This window comes from Pseudomyrmex gracilis, unplaced genomic scaffold (assembly GCF_002006095.1).
Source record: "Pseudomyrmex gracilis isolate BER0280 unplaced genomic scaffold, ASM200609v1 scaffold_98, whole genome shotgun sequence".
Taxonomy (NCBI): Eukaryota; Metazoa; Arthropoda; class Insecta; order Hymenoptera; family Formicidae; genus Pseudomyrmex; species Pseudomyrmex gracilis.
This window is the reverse complement of record NW_018020682.1, coordinates 125,937-140,485: the sequence shown is the minus strand read 5'-3', so window position 1 is coordinate 140,485 and position 14,549 is coordinate 125,937. Positions and strand designations below refer to the sequence as shown.

General features: G+C 33.8%; 3 protein-coding genes across 3 annotated transcripts; 2 read left to right on the top strand and 1 right to left on the bottom strand.

Annotated features, from left to right (window-relative positions):
* Nucleotides 1-1,257: 1,257 nt before the first annotated feature.
* LOC109855764 (protein wings apart-like) lies at nt 1,258-8,325 on the top strand. Its single transcript, XM_020430332.1, has 11 exons — nt 1,258-2,018; nt 2,984-4,797; nt 4,946-5,194; nt 5,361-5,609; nt 5,755-5,979; nt 6,215-6,437; nt 6,527-6,742; nt 6,851-7,030; nt 7,128-7,216; nt 7,319-7,420; nt 7,513-8,325. Exons 1-11 carry the CDS (start codon nt 1,844-1,846, stop codon nt 7,657-7,659), a joined length of 3,669 nt encoding a protein of 1,222 aa, XP_020285921.1. The 5' UTR covers nt 1,258-1,843; the 3' UTR covers nt 7,660-8,325.
* Nucleotides 8,326-9,048: 723 nt separating this feature from the next.
* LOC109855747 (60S ribosomal protein L23) lies at nt 9,049-10,470 on the top strand. Its single transcript, XM_020430307.1, has 4 exons — nt 9,049-9,122; nt 9,322-9,405; nt 9,985-10,113; nt 10,224-10,470. Exons 1-4 carry the CDS (start codon nt 9,110-9,112, stop codon nt 10,418-10,420), a joined length of 423 nt encoding a protein of 140 aa, XP_020285896.1. The 5' UTR covers nt 9,049-9,109; the 3' UTR covers nt 10,421-10,470.
* Nucleotides 10,471-11,419: 949 nt separating this feature from the next.
* Nucleotides 11,420-14,462, bottom strand: LOC109855751 (chromatin modification-related protein MEAF6). Its single transcript, XM_020430314.1, has 4 exons — nt 14,094-14,462; nt 13,453-13,656; nt 12,971-13,007; nt 11,420-12,020 (listed from the first exon to the last, which is right to left on the bottom strand). The coding sequence occupies exons 1-4, from the start codon at nt 14,163-14,165 to the stop codon at nt 11,680-11,682; spliced, it is 654 nt and encodes a 217-aa protein (XP_020285903.1). The 5' UTR covers nt 14,166-14,462; the 3' UTR covers nt 11,420-11,679.
* Nucleotides 14,463-14,549: the final 87 nt, after the last annotated feature.

The window sequence follows — 14,549 nt, the reverse complement described above, 5'->3', positions numbered from 1 at the left end:
GCGCACACGGACAACGGTCTCGCTTGGGTGCGTATCCCCACCACGTCGGTGCTTTCATAGCACGGAATAGAACCATGTCCACGAAAAGCTACGACAGAAACTCTTAGGCCTGGTTTATGCGGACCTAAGATTTTAATATTTCTGTTTATTAACATAAGCATAACAGAATATAACAGAAGCATTGAAATCCTATAGTTGAACTGTACCAATTCCGGCGTGAATTAACAGTTATTACTCGCATAAACAAGGCCAAAACAAGGCCTTATTTGCCGGCATAAACCAGGCCTTATGGCCGTGGCCGCTCTCAGGTTCTTCTCTCTGATTACACATAGCGCGGAATAGAACCATTTCCACGTTTGGACATTGCGTACGTATCGACAAGTCGCGGACATCGTTACGTAGTTGCCAATGTGCACCACCCGTGGACGTGCGCTAGCTTACGGGACGAATAGCGATCGCAAAAACTCTTGTGGACTTGTGGCCGCTCTCATTCTTCTCTCCGATGACAACCAAGCGATTGGTTGATTTGCTTACTCATTATATTACGTTTTTTTTTTTTGTGTTTGGTTTGCAAAAGCGAATTGACCAATCCCCAAGCAAGACTTTTTTGTCGGAGAGACCGACCAAGATTCTTCACATTGCTCTCCTGTAATTGGCCAATTTGTTTATTTCCGATGTTTTCTCATGCGTTCCCGGCTTAAAGCGGAGGAGAGGAAGAAACATAAAAAAACAATCATAAACTTCAACGAGTTGTGTCGAGTATTTAACGTTAAATAATGTTAAATAATGTTAATCAATGCACAAAGAAAACCGTTCAACTTGAACGCTCGACATGATTTAATGCATTCTGATTATTTTTGTCCGATGACCTATTACGCGTTACAAAACTCTATAAAAAATTTCAATTTTGACAACGTAATTGTTTCTCATTTCACTTTTTCCTCTCAAAATTACAAATTTTGAAGAAAAACAGATCGATTAACTCGCTCAGTAATGTATTTCGCTAATATTTTTTAATCGGTATATGTATACATATAATTTGTGTATTATTATTATTTATGTGTGGAATTAGAATTTTCTACAAAAGTATATATGAAGCGTCATGTTTAGCTCTATCTATTGGCGGAAGCGACAAGCGTCATAATTCTGCGCATTGTATGTATGTATGTAACACTGCTCCTTTTTCCATATAAGTGTGTGTATATATATATATATATACATATATATATATGTATATATATGTGTATGTATCTAAATCTCGAAACACGAAAAACATCGGCAGATGGCTCGAGATCTATATGTTGATGATTAATAATCCACAGTCTGAGAAATTGATGGTAGCTGTGAGCGGCATAGAAAAGCGGAAAATCAGCCTCAAGTAACGCCAGCAGTAAGTTTTCGAAGGAAAAGAATTCGCGAGCGATCAAACTCTCTTCGGCCAACCCGAAGGATCACTCCGATTGCTAATCGAATTTTGTTGTTTCGGGAGTGAGCGAGTGGTCGTCGTACGTGTGCGTCGAGGTGATAGCGCGAGTCGGAACATGGCGTTTATTTCTCCCGTTTCACGTCCAGGAAGTACAGTCGCGTGCTGATCGAATGATCGCCGCTCCAACGCTCGATAATTCGAGCGAATCTGAAAACATTTCCACCGTTGATGTTTCGTACGCGCGAAATCGCGTCGCGTTATTTCCCACATTGTAGGATACTTATCACGATACTGATGCACGATACGCGGCACGCAGTGCGCACAGCACTCGCCGGACAAGCATGAAGATAAAATTGCGTCATTATCAGTATTAGTGTGCTTTGAGATGCCGATGAAGGTCCTCGAGACAAGCAAACAATGACGTCCCGCAGTTACACCAAGTCTTACAACCGCAAGGTCATAACGCCGAACAGCATACAGTTCGAGCTCTTTCGCGAGAACAGCAATCGGCCATCCGCTGCTAAATCGGCGGGTACTGTTGGAAAATGGGGTATAACATCATTTACCTCAATCAGGAGCACAAATATCAATGGTACGTTTTTGTCAGAATGTTTTTGTATTTCGTGTGACGTAAATTTGCTTCTCTGGTGCTTTTAGAGACTTATGTATGTTGATGTCATAAACAAAACTATCTTCACATGTGTATTTAGTTGTTTGCAAATATGTGTGATTTGTATATTTGACAAAACATTGATAAAGAAGAAACAGAGATGTGTAAAAGCATTTGTGTAAAGAACAGATACTTGTAAAAAGATCAGGTACTTAGAATTATATTGATTTGTAATTTATGGAAAAATTTACAGTCTTATAATAGTTAAATAAAATCTGTGGCTCCCCCCCACTTGTTATTCTTTCCAATATACAATAAATTGTATAACACTCTCTCTCTCTTGTATGAACAAAACAAAAATGTTACTTTACTTTTGTGTATATCAACAAAAGTGTGACATTAACAATATTGTAATGTTTGAGCACTTACCAATGTGTTTTCTTCAGCCAGTTCAAAATGTCAACATACATTTAATAATGCTAATTTATTTACAAAATATCACTAAAATCCTTAATACAAAAGCTACTTTATATGTGCAAATTTTATGTAACAGTTGCTCTCTGAATTATTTCTTCCATAAATTTTATTTTTGTTTTTTGCACGCATATTGTACATCTTTGTTAGTAAGGCCTAGTTCTGTTTGCAAACTAACAATATTGTAAAATTGATTTCTGTACCATGATGAAAATTGATATAAATTAACAAGTTCTTTATTTTTATAATCTTGTGCAATTAGTTCCTCTAATGATATTATTGATATAATTTCAATACTATTTTAACACTAAGTAGAAGCAATATTTATTGCTTTATTAGATAATATTTATTAGATAATAATTCAGAAATATAATTATTTCTCAGAAGAAGGAAGTTTTTTTTAAAAACAGAGAAGTTTTGTTTTTGTACAAACCATATCAATATGTCAATCTTTTAAAATTGTTTCTTTTTAGGGAGAAGAGATGATATACATAACACATTTGGTGCGAAAAAGATGAAACTTGATTATGGAAATCAGAATCGCGTAAATTCTGCAAAAGATCCGTTCTCATTCGAGACCGATCCGGACAACAAGGACAACGCTCCAGCAGTGGTAAAACCGAAAAAGTTTTTTAAGAGTAGAAATATCCCGCCAGTGGTGGAGGAATCTCGCCAGGATGTGGCAATCTACAGACAAGTACCTGATTCGCAATACGGGAGGGCTCGCGCTCAAAAGCAATCCTCTCAGCAGCAGCAGCAAGCGACGCAGAAACAGCAGCAACATGCTGTAACGAAAGCGTCGCATGCACCCGTTAAGAAAGTAGTAGAAAATTTAGATAGCACAACAAGCACTGATATTCCTAATCGAGAAGAGAATAAACCTCCGATCGTACTGAGAATATGTAAAGGTACGGCACGTTTGGTATGCGGAGATGTGCAGCAGGATACGCATGATTCAGAAATTGATACCTACAAGATTTCCACTTCTGTAGCTAGTCCTGCCAAAGTGGACGTTGAACGTAAGACTACTACGGAGACGTCACAAATCAAGTCTGATCACAAATCGCTGCGTGCGCATCAACCAATCGTGTCGACCGTGTCGATTCCTATAGAAAAATCTGACACTCGTAGAACCACTCGTAGCCGCGCCAAAAATCTACATTTGGATCTGGCAACGACAAGCTCTGTTGTACCACCATCCACTACAACACCAATAACTCCCAACTCGTACAGTGGTACCGGAGGTCTCTCACTAACTTTGAGAAAATCCGTGACGGATTCTAACAACACACTTATATCCCATTATGATATTGTTAAGACTGATTGCGGCTCAACGTATTCCTCCAAGTCAACTATCGAGCCGCTGATTGGACGCGATCAGCCACTGCCAACTACAACCCAGGAGCTGATTGACATTCTTTCAAATGATTCTGACGCGAGACCAGCAGCATTAGCAGCACCAGCACCAGCACCAACACCAACACCAACACCAACACCAACAGTTGCAGCTACTGTATCGGTGCCAGTATCAGCACCAGTACCAGCATCAGTACCAGTACCAGTATCGACAGTAGCATCATTATCAGATATTAACACTAATACAGAAAATAGCGTGGAAACAGCCGAGTCGGATAATGTTACAAACCAAGTTCAGCATTGTTCCGTAGATATTTCAACTACCGAAGTTACAACCGAATCCACAGACATCGAGCAACAACCTGAACATGAACCGGAAACAGAACCTGATCCTGAATTTGAACCAGAACCTGCAACAGTTCCCGGAACCAGTGTCGATACTGCGCCCGAGACTGCTGCTAAAACTCTGGTGGACCAGGATTGGTTCTCGGGCAGCGACGATAGCGAGAGTGCCGGTGGTAATGTCGAGAATGAGATACCAATGCTTGTAACGAGTAGCGCGGTTTCGGAATCACAAGTTGTCGATCCGCCATCCACAAGCGTTCCAATGTCGGTAAAACCTGCCGCCAAGAAAGGTAGTATTTTCAAGAGTCGTTCGGCGGGTGCAACAAACGGGAACAAAAGACGAGCATTATATAAACACAAGTGGTGCGACAGTGATAAAGAATCCACCACTGCGGATACACCCACTACCAGTAACAGTACGCCAACCACTGCGTCCGGATCCGGCAGTACAGAACCTGTGGCGTACGAGGAAGAGTTCGATGCCTTGCAATTGACGAGAGTCTGGACATATTCTTCGGCCGATACAGTTTTCCAAGATGAATCCGATATGATCACAAGAGTTCGTTGCGGTAAAAGAGTTAAAGGGGTAAGTGCATTATGAGCAGGTCAATATATGGCATGATGTTGATTTAGTTTTGAAAGATATATTGTAATGCAAAGAGTTTTTTTTTTCTATCTTGGATAATTAAAAAATAATAAATTTATTTTAACGTACGTTTGTGTGAATTTTGCAGTTCTATACTGTAGTGAAGAATGTAAAAAAAGCTCATCAGATACAAGAAAGTGGAGAATTCCAGGAGTTTAACGACGATGTGGAGTATATCTTGGACACTTTGAGAGAAAATAATCCAAATGCTACTCGTTGCCTTTCAGCCATACGATTAGCAAGTAAATGTATGGCTCCTGCATTTCGTATGCACGTTCGTGCTCACGGAACTGTTGCCAAGTTTTTTAAAGCTCTTCATGATGCAACTAAAGATCAGGTATAGATGTCCTCCACACATAGTGTCTTCTTCAATTTTATGCATTCATATGTTTCAAGTAGCATACATCATAGATATGATTATTATAAACGTCTCGACTTTAACAAATTTACAAAGAAATTTTTTTAATAGCAATTTATATAATAACATCACCGTTGCATTACAGAGTCTTGGTTTATGCACGGCAACAGTAATGTTTGTGTTAAGTCAAGATCGTTTGGCTATGGATTTAGATCGTGATTGTTTGGAATTGATGTTAAGTTTATTGGAATCTGATGCCAGTCACAAAGACGCTCTGGACGATTGTGGCCTCAGTTATGCTGAATTATCAAAAAATAAAGAAAAAGTGCGTCAGTTATGCGCCGATATACAAGCTCAAGGACACGCTAAACATCTAAACCTAGATAATATTACCGTAAGTATATAATATTGAAAAAAAATATACACACACGCTCCCTTTTTGTATTTTTATATCTTACTCTTTGTATTTATATGTTCTTGTGTACATAATATTTATTTGTATTTCCAAATAATTCATAATATACTTTCTTTTTTATCAGGTTGGTCAACTTGCTATGGAGACTCTTCTTAGTCTCACGTCGAAACGTGCTGGAGAATGGTTCAAAGAAGAGTTACGAGAATTAGGTGGTCTCGAACATATTGTAAAAACAATTCGAGAATGCCACCGCCATATTAATAGCCAGAATATTTTAAGATCTGGCTGGACAGATCCTTTATTAGATAAATTACGTAAAGTTGACAGATGTTTACGTGTATTAGAAAATGTGAGTGCCTCTCTCTTTTTTTTTGGTTATTGTACGTATTTACCGCGATCGGTATTGCAAATCAGAAGCGAATCGAATCGCTCTTTTATCTTAGAAATTTCTATATTCAACAATCAATGCGATTGATCGATTAGCTTTATTTGCATTCGGATTTATACCTTCAGATTTGCAATACCGAAACGCTATTGTAGTATAACAGATGTCATAAAACAAATGGCGCATTGTTATTTTTCAGGTAACTCATATGAATGAAGAAAATCAAGTGTATTTATTGAAATATGAAGAAGGAGTATTAGTGACCACATTAGCTAATTTATATCATCTATGTGGGCGGGAGATACCCATTTATCCGACAACAGATCCGAGCGATAAAAGTTCTACCGGTGCTGTTATTAGAGAATGTCTTTTTGCCATTATTAAAGTTCTCATTAACCTCACCCATCAGTTTAACGGACAATGTAAGAGTTCTTGCTGTTCTTCTTTTCTACAATTATATTCTGATTCATTTGTTGTTTGTTCTGAATATAATATCGTTTTCTGTGTACAGCTTTCGGTAGTAGAACATTTGGCGCACAAGGTGACTTTTTGGAAAGCAGTCTGTTCATTTTATTACGTGTGCCTGAATCCGTTCCGGAGGAAACGCGATTTGACATGATGATGTTAGCACTCATTCTGTTGATAAATTTAGTGGAACAATGTGATGATAACAAAAAACTTCTTATGGAACTTAAAGCACCTCCGATTTCAGAGGATATGTTTGATGGTAAAACACTTTACACACACACACACACATACTGTTTCTCAATACATAAAATAATATAATTATGAAAATACAAAATATATTCTTTTTTTTTTATTTACACACTTTCAGCACGGGAAAGTGGCGTAGGATCATTGATTGATTTGTTTTACAAACAAGAAGAACTTGCGCGCGCTGAAGAACAAAAAACAGACGCCATTCTAGATGGAAAGAAAGATTCTGAACAAACTGAAACAGTATCAACCACCACTAAATCTCAAGAAGAATTTATCGAAGAGACCGTCACAAAATGTTTGTATTATGTTTGCACTATGTTTACTTTCGCGCAATGTTCGTGTTTATTATAAGTAAGTATCAACAAATCACATGTTTTTGTATTTTTTTCCAGTGTTACAAAAAGCTGGGCGACATATGGAGCACACGCTGATCGGAGCATACGTTGTACTTTTACTGGGATACTTAATAATGGACAACAAGGTAAAAGAAATTGTGTACACGCGTCATTATAAGAAAAACTTCAATTTAGCTCTTTTATTTTATTGTTCAGTTTGGTTTTCTTCTCACTTTTCTGATTTTCAGGAGTACGAGTTGTCAGTACGGAATAGATTGCCAGACAAAAATTTCGCTACTATGGTATCTGTACTTCAGAAGTTCTTTAACTTTATGAACCTAACGGCATCGGTAAATGTTTTTTAAATAAAATATCTAAATATCTTATTGTTTTATTTAAAAAGATGATGAAACTTTTCTCTTACTATGCGTATTTATTTCAGAGCGAAGTGAGTAGTTGCGGAATTGCTGCTACTGAGAAGGTGATCAAGTTCCTAAAAATGTCAGATGCTAGAGTCAAAGAAGAGAATGAGTTACCATTGCCAGCATTAGAAGACACGAATACAATGCTCGACTTAACTTCATCTTGATCGACATGTTATGCATATAACATTTGACAGCATTTCTTTCACCCGGCGTATGCGGAAAAAAAACAGCCAAAGTTGTATTTGTCAGAAAAAAAGTTCTTTTTATCATCAAGCAAAAGGAGTTGTTTCATATTCGTATATTTTGATATATATTTATTCACCTTTACGTAATTTATTGTTGTAGGTTTCTTTATTATTACGATTGATTTTGTGGCTTATTCTTTTATTTACAATGACGGTTAGTCGTCAAGTTATAGTTTTAAGTATAAAAAGTAATGTGTAGCTTTGAATTGTATAGAGATATCTTGTAATTATAAATGTTACGGGGCACACATATTGCGATAGTTAATGTCTACACGAGATATCGTTAATAATTCAAACTAATAAACAGCCACTTTTTTAAGTTTTAAAAGAGACTGCCAAGAAGAAATATGCGATAATCTTCTTGCCAGTTCCTATGTGAATTACTTTGTATAATCTTACAACAAACTGTACACAATCAATTTTAAAATTATATCTATTGTGTTTTTAAGAATTGTTAAGTGATTGGAGAACATTAAGATACATTATGATCCGCTAAACTTCTACGTATAGCGTTATGTGTAAGTTTATTTTAATATTAAAAATTATATTATACGACATAAGCCTTGTAAATGTAAATTTATAAATTATAATTGTACCTCTTATATTTGCAGTTTTCAAGTTATTCAATCCTATTTTAGCAATTATATAAATGTTCTATAAATATAAATAATAAGCTTTTTATATATAATAAAATTAAAAGAACGAGATATGTATTAAAATATAAAATGTTACACTTGCAGTAAGTTCGTTAAATTTTTTTATACGTATAGTTGTGTGTGTGACGTACAGCAGAATTCTTTATTTCTCGCGCCGTTGGGAATTATTACTTTCCGGAACGTTCTTTCCAAAGATCGCTTGTGATTGGTCAATTCGCTTACTGTTCTATTATTTTTAGTGTGTTCTCGGCTTTATAATTAATATATAGTTTTGAGATAAAGATTTCTCTCTCAATCATGCGAGTGAGAGAAAATGATCTCAAAACTGTTTCTATTACACTGAGTTCATAGAGAAGAGAAACCGAATAAACGAAAACTCGTCCGTTTCGCGCATCTTCTCTATTAGAAAGACCTCACTTCACAGCCATTGGGTGCATTCAGACAACTCAACAATTGAGAGATCATTACTTATGATAGGACTATTCTTCGAAAATCTGCTGCGGTTCCAAAAGTATGATCCAATCAGAAGTGATTATCTCTCAACTGTTGTGCAACTGTTGAGTTGTCTGAACGCACCCATTGGCTACTAGCGAATGTGTATATGCGCAGTAGGATTCTCTTCTCAATTTGAATCCAGTATATATATTATTACGTCAATGGTAGACACTAGCGACAGCAACATCGTCGTGCTTCTTCTTTTAAAATAATCCAAGATGTCTAAACGAGGTGAGTTGATATTGCGAAGAAAATCAGAGAAATTCATCGTCGAAATAATGCATCGATTATTATTAAGACAATAACAGAACAAAACTATGTTCCTATTACATGACACGACGAGACGTTTATTTTATTTATGACAAATGCGTGGAATAACGGATCAATGTTCCCTGATGGTGTTTTTAATCAATTTTTGTTATTTATTAAGGACGTGGTGGTTCCGCGGGAGCCAAATTCAGGATATCTCTTGGTCTACCAGTTGGTGCAGTTATTAATTGTGCCGATAATACTGGTAAGTTGCAAATAATTACGTTTTATGTAGCACTTAACCTTAAAGAGCTTTCATGCGATCCACAAGTGCACATGGTGTTATTTCCAGTCAAGTTGTGTCTCGCAACGTTTTCTGTTACATCGGCAGTTTGTGAACTAACTCAGTAGAATTATATTTAAAAAAGCATTTTTTTTTTTAACTTAGTCATGTAACAAACTAGTAAATGTTTTACATATAGATAATTTAAGGATATGTCCTAATATATTTAGTCGTGAAAATCTATAATTCATTTTATGCATACTCTAGACTTTCAGTATTAGATAATAAATATCAGAAAATGCATCTTAAATAAGATGTGCAATATTATGCTCTTACCACTTAATAAGATTTTATTGGATGAGTGCAAAATTTGATGGATTTTGTAATAAAAAAGTAGATCAAATAACTCGATTAAAAAAAAACAATTTATTCTATCAGGTACAAAGAATAAATTAAATATATTTAAATGTTATCTTTTTATATACTTTTATATATTGGTTGTTTCAATAAGATGATGTGTTAATAATAAGGAGTTCTATGATAGAGCAACTGATTTTTTAGGTGCCAAGAATTTGTATGTTATTGCGGTACAAGGAATCAAAGGCCGGTTGAACCGCTTACCAGCAGCGGGATCCGGTGATATGATTGTTGCTACTGTAAAGAAAGGAAAACCTGAACTTAGAAAAAAGGGTAAATAAACTTAAGATATTTATTTGTATTATTTTTTTTGACTTTTTTATTGTTTAACATTTTAGTTATTATCAAAATCTTAAATAAACTTATGTTATGTATTGTCACAGTAATGCCTGCAGTGGTCATACGACAACGAAAACCATTTCGTAGGAAGGACGGCACGTTTATATACTTTGAAGACAATGCAGGTGTAATTGTCAACAACAAAGGCGAAATGAAAGGATCAGCTATTACGGGACCTGTAGCAAAAGAATGTGCAGATTTATGGCCAAGAATTGCATCTAACGCCAGCAGTATCGCATAATTCATCCTGTATAAAAGATCGACAAAATAAATCTGAAAATATTAACATTTTATAATATAATTTTTGTCCTACTATATGTATATCTTCTTTCCACAAGAATCGGAAATCTATTAGTAAATCTATAAGAAGAAAAATCTTTAAGTATAGTCATTTAAGTGTTTTAGCTACTTAAATTGTATATTGCAATTGGGGCTATACTAGATAATTTTTTAAATTTGTATTTTTTTATCGCTCATTAGAGCGATAAACTAAGGACAAAAAGATGCAATAACTAGCAATAATAAATGTTTTCCGTATGCAGCCATAGAAAAAAATTGTTTCAAGCATGCTTGAGTATATGCTCGGTTTCCGCATTGCTCACTTGGTCGATGGCAGTGCGACACATTTCAATTACAAAAAAATAAATTGACAGTAATAAGATTAGCTGACAAGTATATAACCAATCCGGCTACAGTTCAATTGACATAAATGCCAATCCTTGTCATCCGATGGTTAGATAAAATATGAAAGTTAAGTACACACGAAGAAATTTAAGCAGTAAGCGAATTGACAAATTACAAGCGAGCTCTGAAGAAAATAATTAAAAATACACTTGACCCTTTTACCTGTTCAAATTATAATTTCACACAAAATTTATCTATTTTTTTAGGTAGCCAGATATTTTTGAGAAATATATAAAATCAAAATTACTGTGCTAATATTCTATTTATTTTTATAACATCAATTTACACGTGTTATGTGTAGGTGTTAAATATTCTTCGATATTAAATATTGTTAAAAGAATATAATTTTTCTTAAAGTACTTTGCAGTTTTTTTTTATATGAGCATTACTTATTATATTCTTTTGTTAGTAAATAAATTTTTTTAGAAAATTAAGAATTAACTTTTTGACAATTTTATGCTTCAAAAACTAATACAGTAGATATAGCGCATTATTTTATATTACGTAGAATATCAATATATACATATACGCGCGTGTACACACATCATAAGAAAATTAATTTATTTAATAAAAGGCAGAAATAACATGTGTATGAATGTGTGTATGCATATGTATTCGTATATACACACGTGCACACACAATTTCAATGGCAACGCTTTGTTCTATTACTCATAAAATTAACATCTTGATATTACACATGAACAAATCATCTATATAAAAAACAAATACAAACAAAATTTTGCTTTCATTTATATAAAATATATGAAAAACAAACTTTTTATTTATAGCGTCACATATATATGTGTGAGAACAATTCTACCTATTTCTAGATCTTTTATTACTATTCTTTTTTGCACTATTTGTAGATTTAGTTTTATTAGGGTCTTTGCTATTATTATGGGATTCTTTGATAGGTGTAGCAACATGTTCTAAGTTGCCATTAGTCATTGATCCATTTGTAAATTGAATTGAAGTATTATCCGAGCTATTAATAGTGCCATTATTTTGAACGTATCCTGTTTGAATAGAAGTATGATTTTTTCCACTAGTTTCTTTATTATTATTGCCGGAAGGAATTGCATTCGAATTGCCAAAGTTGCAATTGTCTTCGCTGCCACTATTTCCAATCTGAGACTCCGACTCGCTGTATCGTTCAACTGGAAGTGGAACGAATTGTGTTAACGATACAAAAAATGTATATAAATGAGAAGAAAACAACAATAAATACAAATGATTGCAAGTGTCATGATATAAATGCATAAGTGGATATTAAAACCAAAAATTGTGTTTGTCTCTATACTCATGCGTGTGCGCTCCGTTTTCATACGCACGCACGTGTGTGCAGAGTAAATAAAACCTTTTTTTACATCGTTTAATCAAATTTTTATTTACATGAAAATAATTCTTTTTTATTATATATTCATTTGTTTGTTATACTTATATTTCATTGTTACACTATAAAATTATATAAAATTATATCAATCTTATATAAAATTTTATATCAATAATATTTTTAAATCAATATAATCACACCTATCTTAAGATACATGCAAAATTATTTACATAGAAATCAATAAAAAATTTAAATGTAGAAAGAAAAACTATCTTCCTTATGATAAATCAAGTAATATGCCTCATTATTATGGCAATTGTTTTACTCTGGAAAAATTGAGTAGATTGTGTGTATGTGTGTGTGATGTTGAATAGGAATTTTTAATTTATATAGTTTGGCAAGTGTGCAATAAGCAAAGTTGTGAATCACCTTTTAATAATACTATGCTCACTCATTTTGTCTCTTCTGTGTGCGTGCGCTTTGTATGTGTGTATATGTGCACATGTGTATACGCTATATAGTAGATGCAAACTAGTATAATTTTATTAAGATAAAGCGATCCAAATAAAAAAAACAATAGTGCAAACACACTCTACTTAAATGTACAATAACACAATACAAAACACCACAATTAAAAATAAAAAGACAACTACTTATGCACTCATAATGTTGCTATTATTTCTACAGAAAAATATGAATAAACAAAGATATGTAAAAAATACAAGAATATATAATTTTTCTAAATAGATCATTAATATCCATTGAGATCCTTACTTTTTTCTTGTGTATTCTCTACAAGTCCTGTAACAGCCTGTAACACAAAATGACAATAATAATACACACGCTCCATATAAAAAAAATGTTTTTAAAGAATTCTATATCAGATAAATTAAATGTTATTTTAACAATTAAATCTTATTGAAGCTCGATAAGTTACTAAACTAAGAAATATATTTTCGGTCATCCGAGCCGATCGCAGGTTGTTGTGCGGAAAACTGCGTATATATATATATATGCGTATATATATTTGTTCGCGTGTAAATTTTCACGTGCGAGTTTTTTGAATTGAATATCAAAATGTTATTTGTAAAGAAGATAAAAATAATAAACAAAATACAGGAGTAGTTTATATGTGTATAGTATAGTTATAGTATAGTTATAGTAGTTTATATGTAAATTTGTATATAAAACTATTTATTAAAAGATATATGAATAAAAGAGTAAAATGGTTTATACAGAAATAAGTATTTACTTACTGCCATGGATGTAATAGATGATTTAGAAAATAATCTCTCAGCTTCTTTAAATTTTCTGTTGCGTTTATCAGCTTTACTGTTAGTAGTTTTGTTGCTTGCTAAGTATCTATCCCAACCTCTGATTATGTTTCCATATACTTGTGTATCCTCTAAATAACTTCCTTCAAAGGCATATATTTGACGTTCTAAACCAGCTAATGTATCCTGCAAACATTGTGTTTTGTAAACATTGGTTGGTACATATTTTGTTTTCTTCTTTTCTTTTATTCTATATTTGTAATGTGATGATTTAACAACAGCATATATATAAATGTAATAAAAGGAAAAATAACTGAGAAAGACAAGTTTTATATTTTTTCAATGTAAAATTTTTAATAATTATTTATTAAATATTTAGTTTTAGTCCACCTTTTTCTTTCTGAGTGTAGCACAGATATATACAGTTGGTCATTATATGCACATCTAAGATTATAAGTGTTTAAAAGTATTGTTTTACTGTTAAAAGAGAATGTGTGTATGTGTGGTGTGTGCGCGGGCGCGTGTGCGTGCAGTATTTGTTATGTAAATATGCAATTTACACTATATGTTCATGTTTTGATGCTTTGTCATAAAAAAAATTTACTACATATATTCACACTTACTGCGATTTCGGCTTTACGTTTTACTAACTCGGCCAGTTCTGTTCGCAAATCCACTGTGGATTTTGTAGACATTGTTTATTATGGCGTGCGAGGAAAGTAAAATAAATGACAAAAATAGAAACAAATCACACAAAGTTCGTTATGAATTTACTCCAAACACCGCAATTAATCAATGAGTAATCGAAAATAACAAAGAAGTTTGCGGTGGAAAATGTCACGAACGTACACACAGTATTCACATACAGAACTGTGCGGAACTGGTGTTATAATCGCAATAGTCGTTAATGGATTAAATGGATGTGTTTAGTTTGGAACATGTGTATACATTGTGGCGCACACAGATTGGGCGCGTTCAACAGAACCGAGCGCTTAAAAACCATGACGCACGAAAAACCTTAAGGCAAGTAAAACACACAAAAGCAAATCATTGGACAGAACTTTCTCGAATATATATAC

What these genes read in the sequence shown, in the direction of transcription:
- LOC109855747 (XM_020430307.1), top strand. An exon ending in TAATTGTGCCGATAATACTG is followed by an intron (nt 9,406 to 9,984) that starts GTAAGTTGCAAA and finishes CTGATTTTTTAG; the next exon opens with GTGCCAAGAATTTGTATGTT. An exon ending in ACCTGAACTTAGAAAAAAGG is followed by an intron (nt 10,114 to 10,223) that starts GTAAATAAACTT and finishes GTATTGTCACAG; the next exon opens with TAATGCCTGCAGTGGTCATA.
- LOC109855751 (XM_020430314.1), bottom strand. Translation starts at nt 14,165, where the DNA reads ATGTCTACAAAATCCACAGTGGATTTGCGAACAGAACTGGCCGAGTTA. An exon ending in AACGTAAAGCCGAAATCGCA is followed by an intron (nt 13,657 to 14,093) that starts GTAAGTGTGAAT and finishes CAATGTTTGCAG; the next exon opens with GATACATTAGCTGGTTTAGA. An exon ending in CATCTATTACATCCATGGCA is followed by an intron (nt 13,008 to 13,452) that starts GTAAGTAAATAC and finishes TTTGTGTTACAG; the next exon opens with GCTGTTACAGGACTTGTAGA.
- LOC109855764 (XM_020430332.1), top strand. Translation starts at nt 1,844, where the DNA reads ATGACGTCCCGCAGTTACACCAAGTCTTACAACCGCAAGGTCATAACG. An exon ending in ATGATGCAACTAAAGATCAG is followed by an intron (nt 5,195 to 5,360) that starts GTATAGATGTCC and finishes GTTGCATTACAG; the next exon opens with AGTCTTGGTTTATGCACGGC. An exon ending in GTTTACGTGTATTAGAAAAT is followed by an intron (nt 5,980 to 6,214) that starts GTGAGTGCCTCT and finishes GTTATTTTTCAG; the next exon opens with GTAACTCATATGAATGAAGA.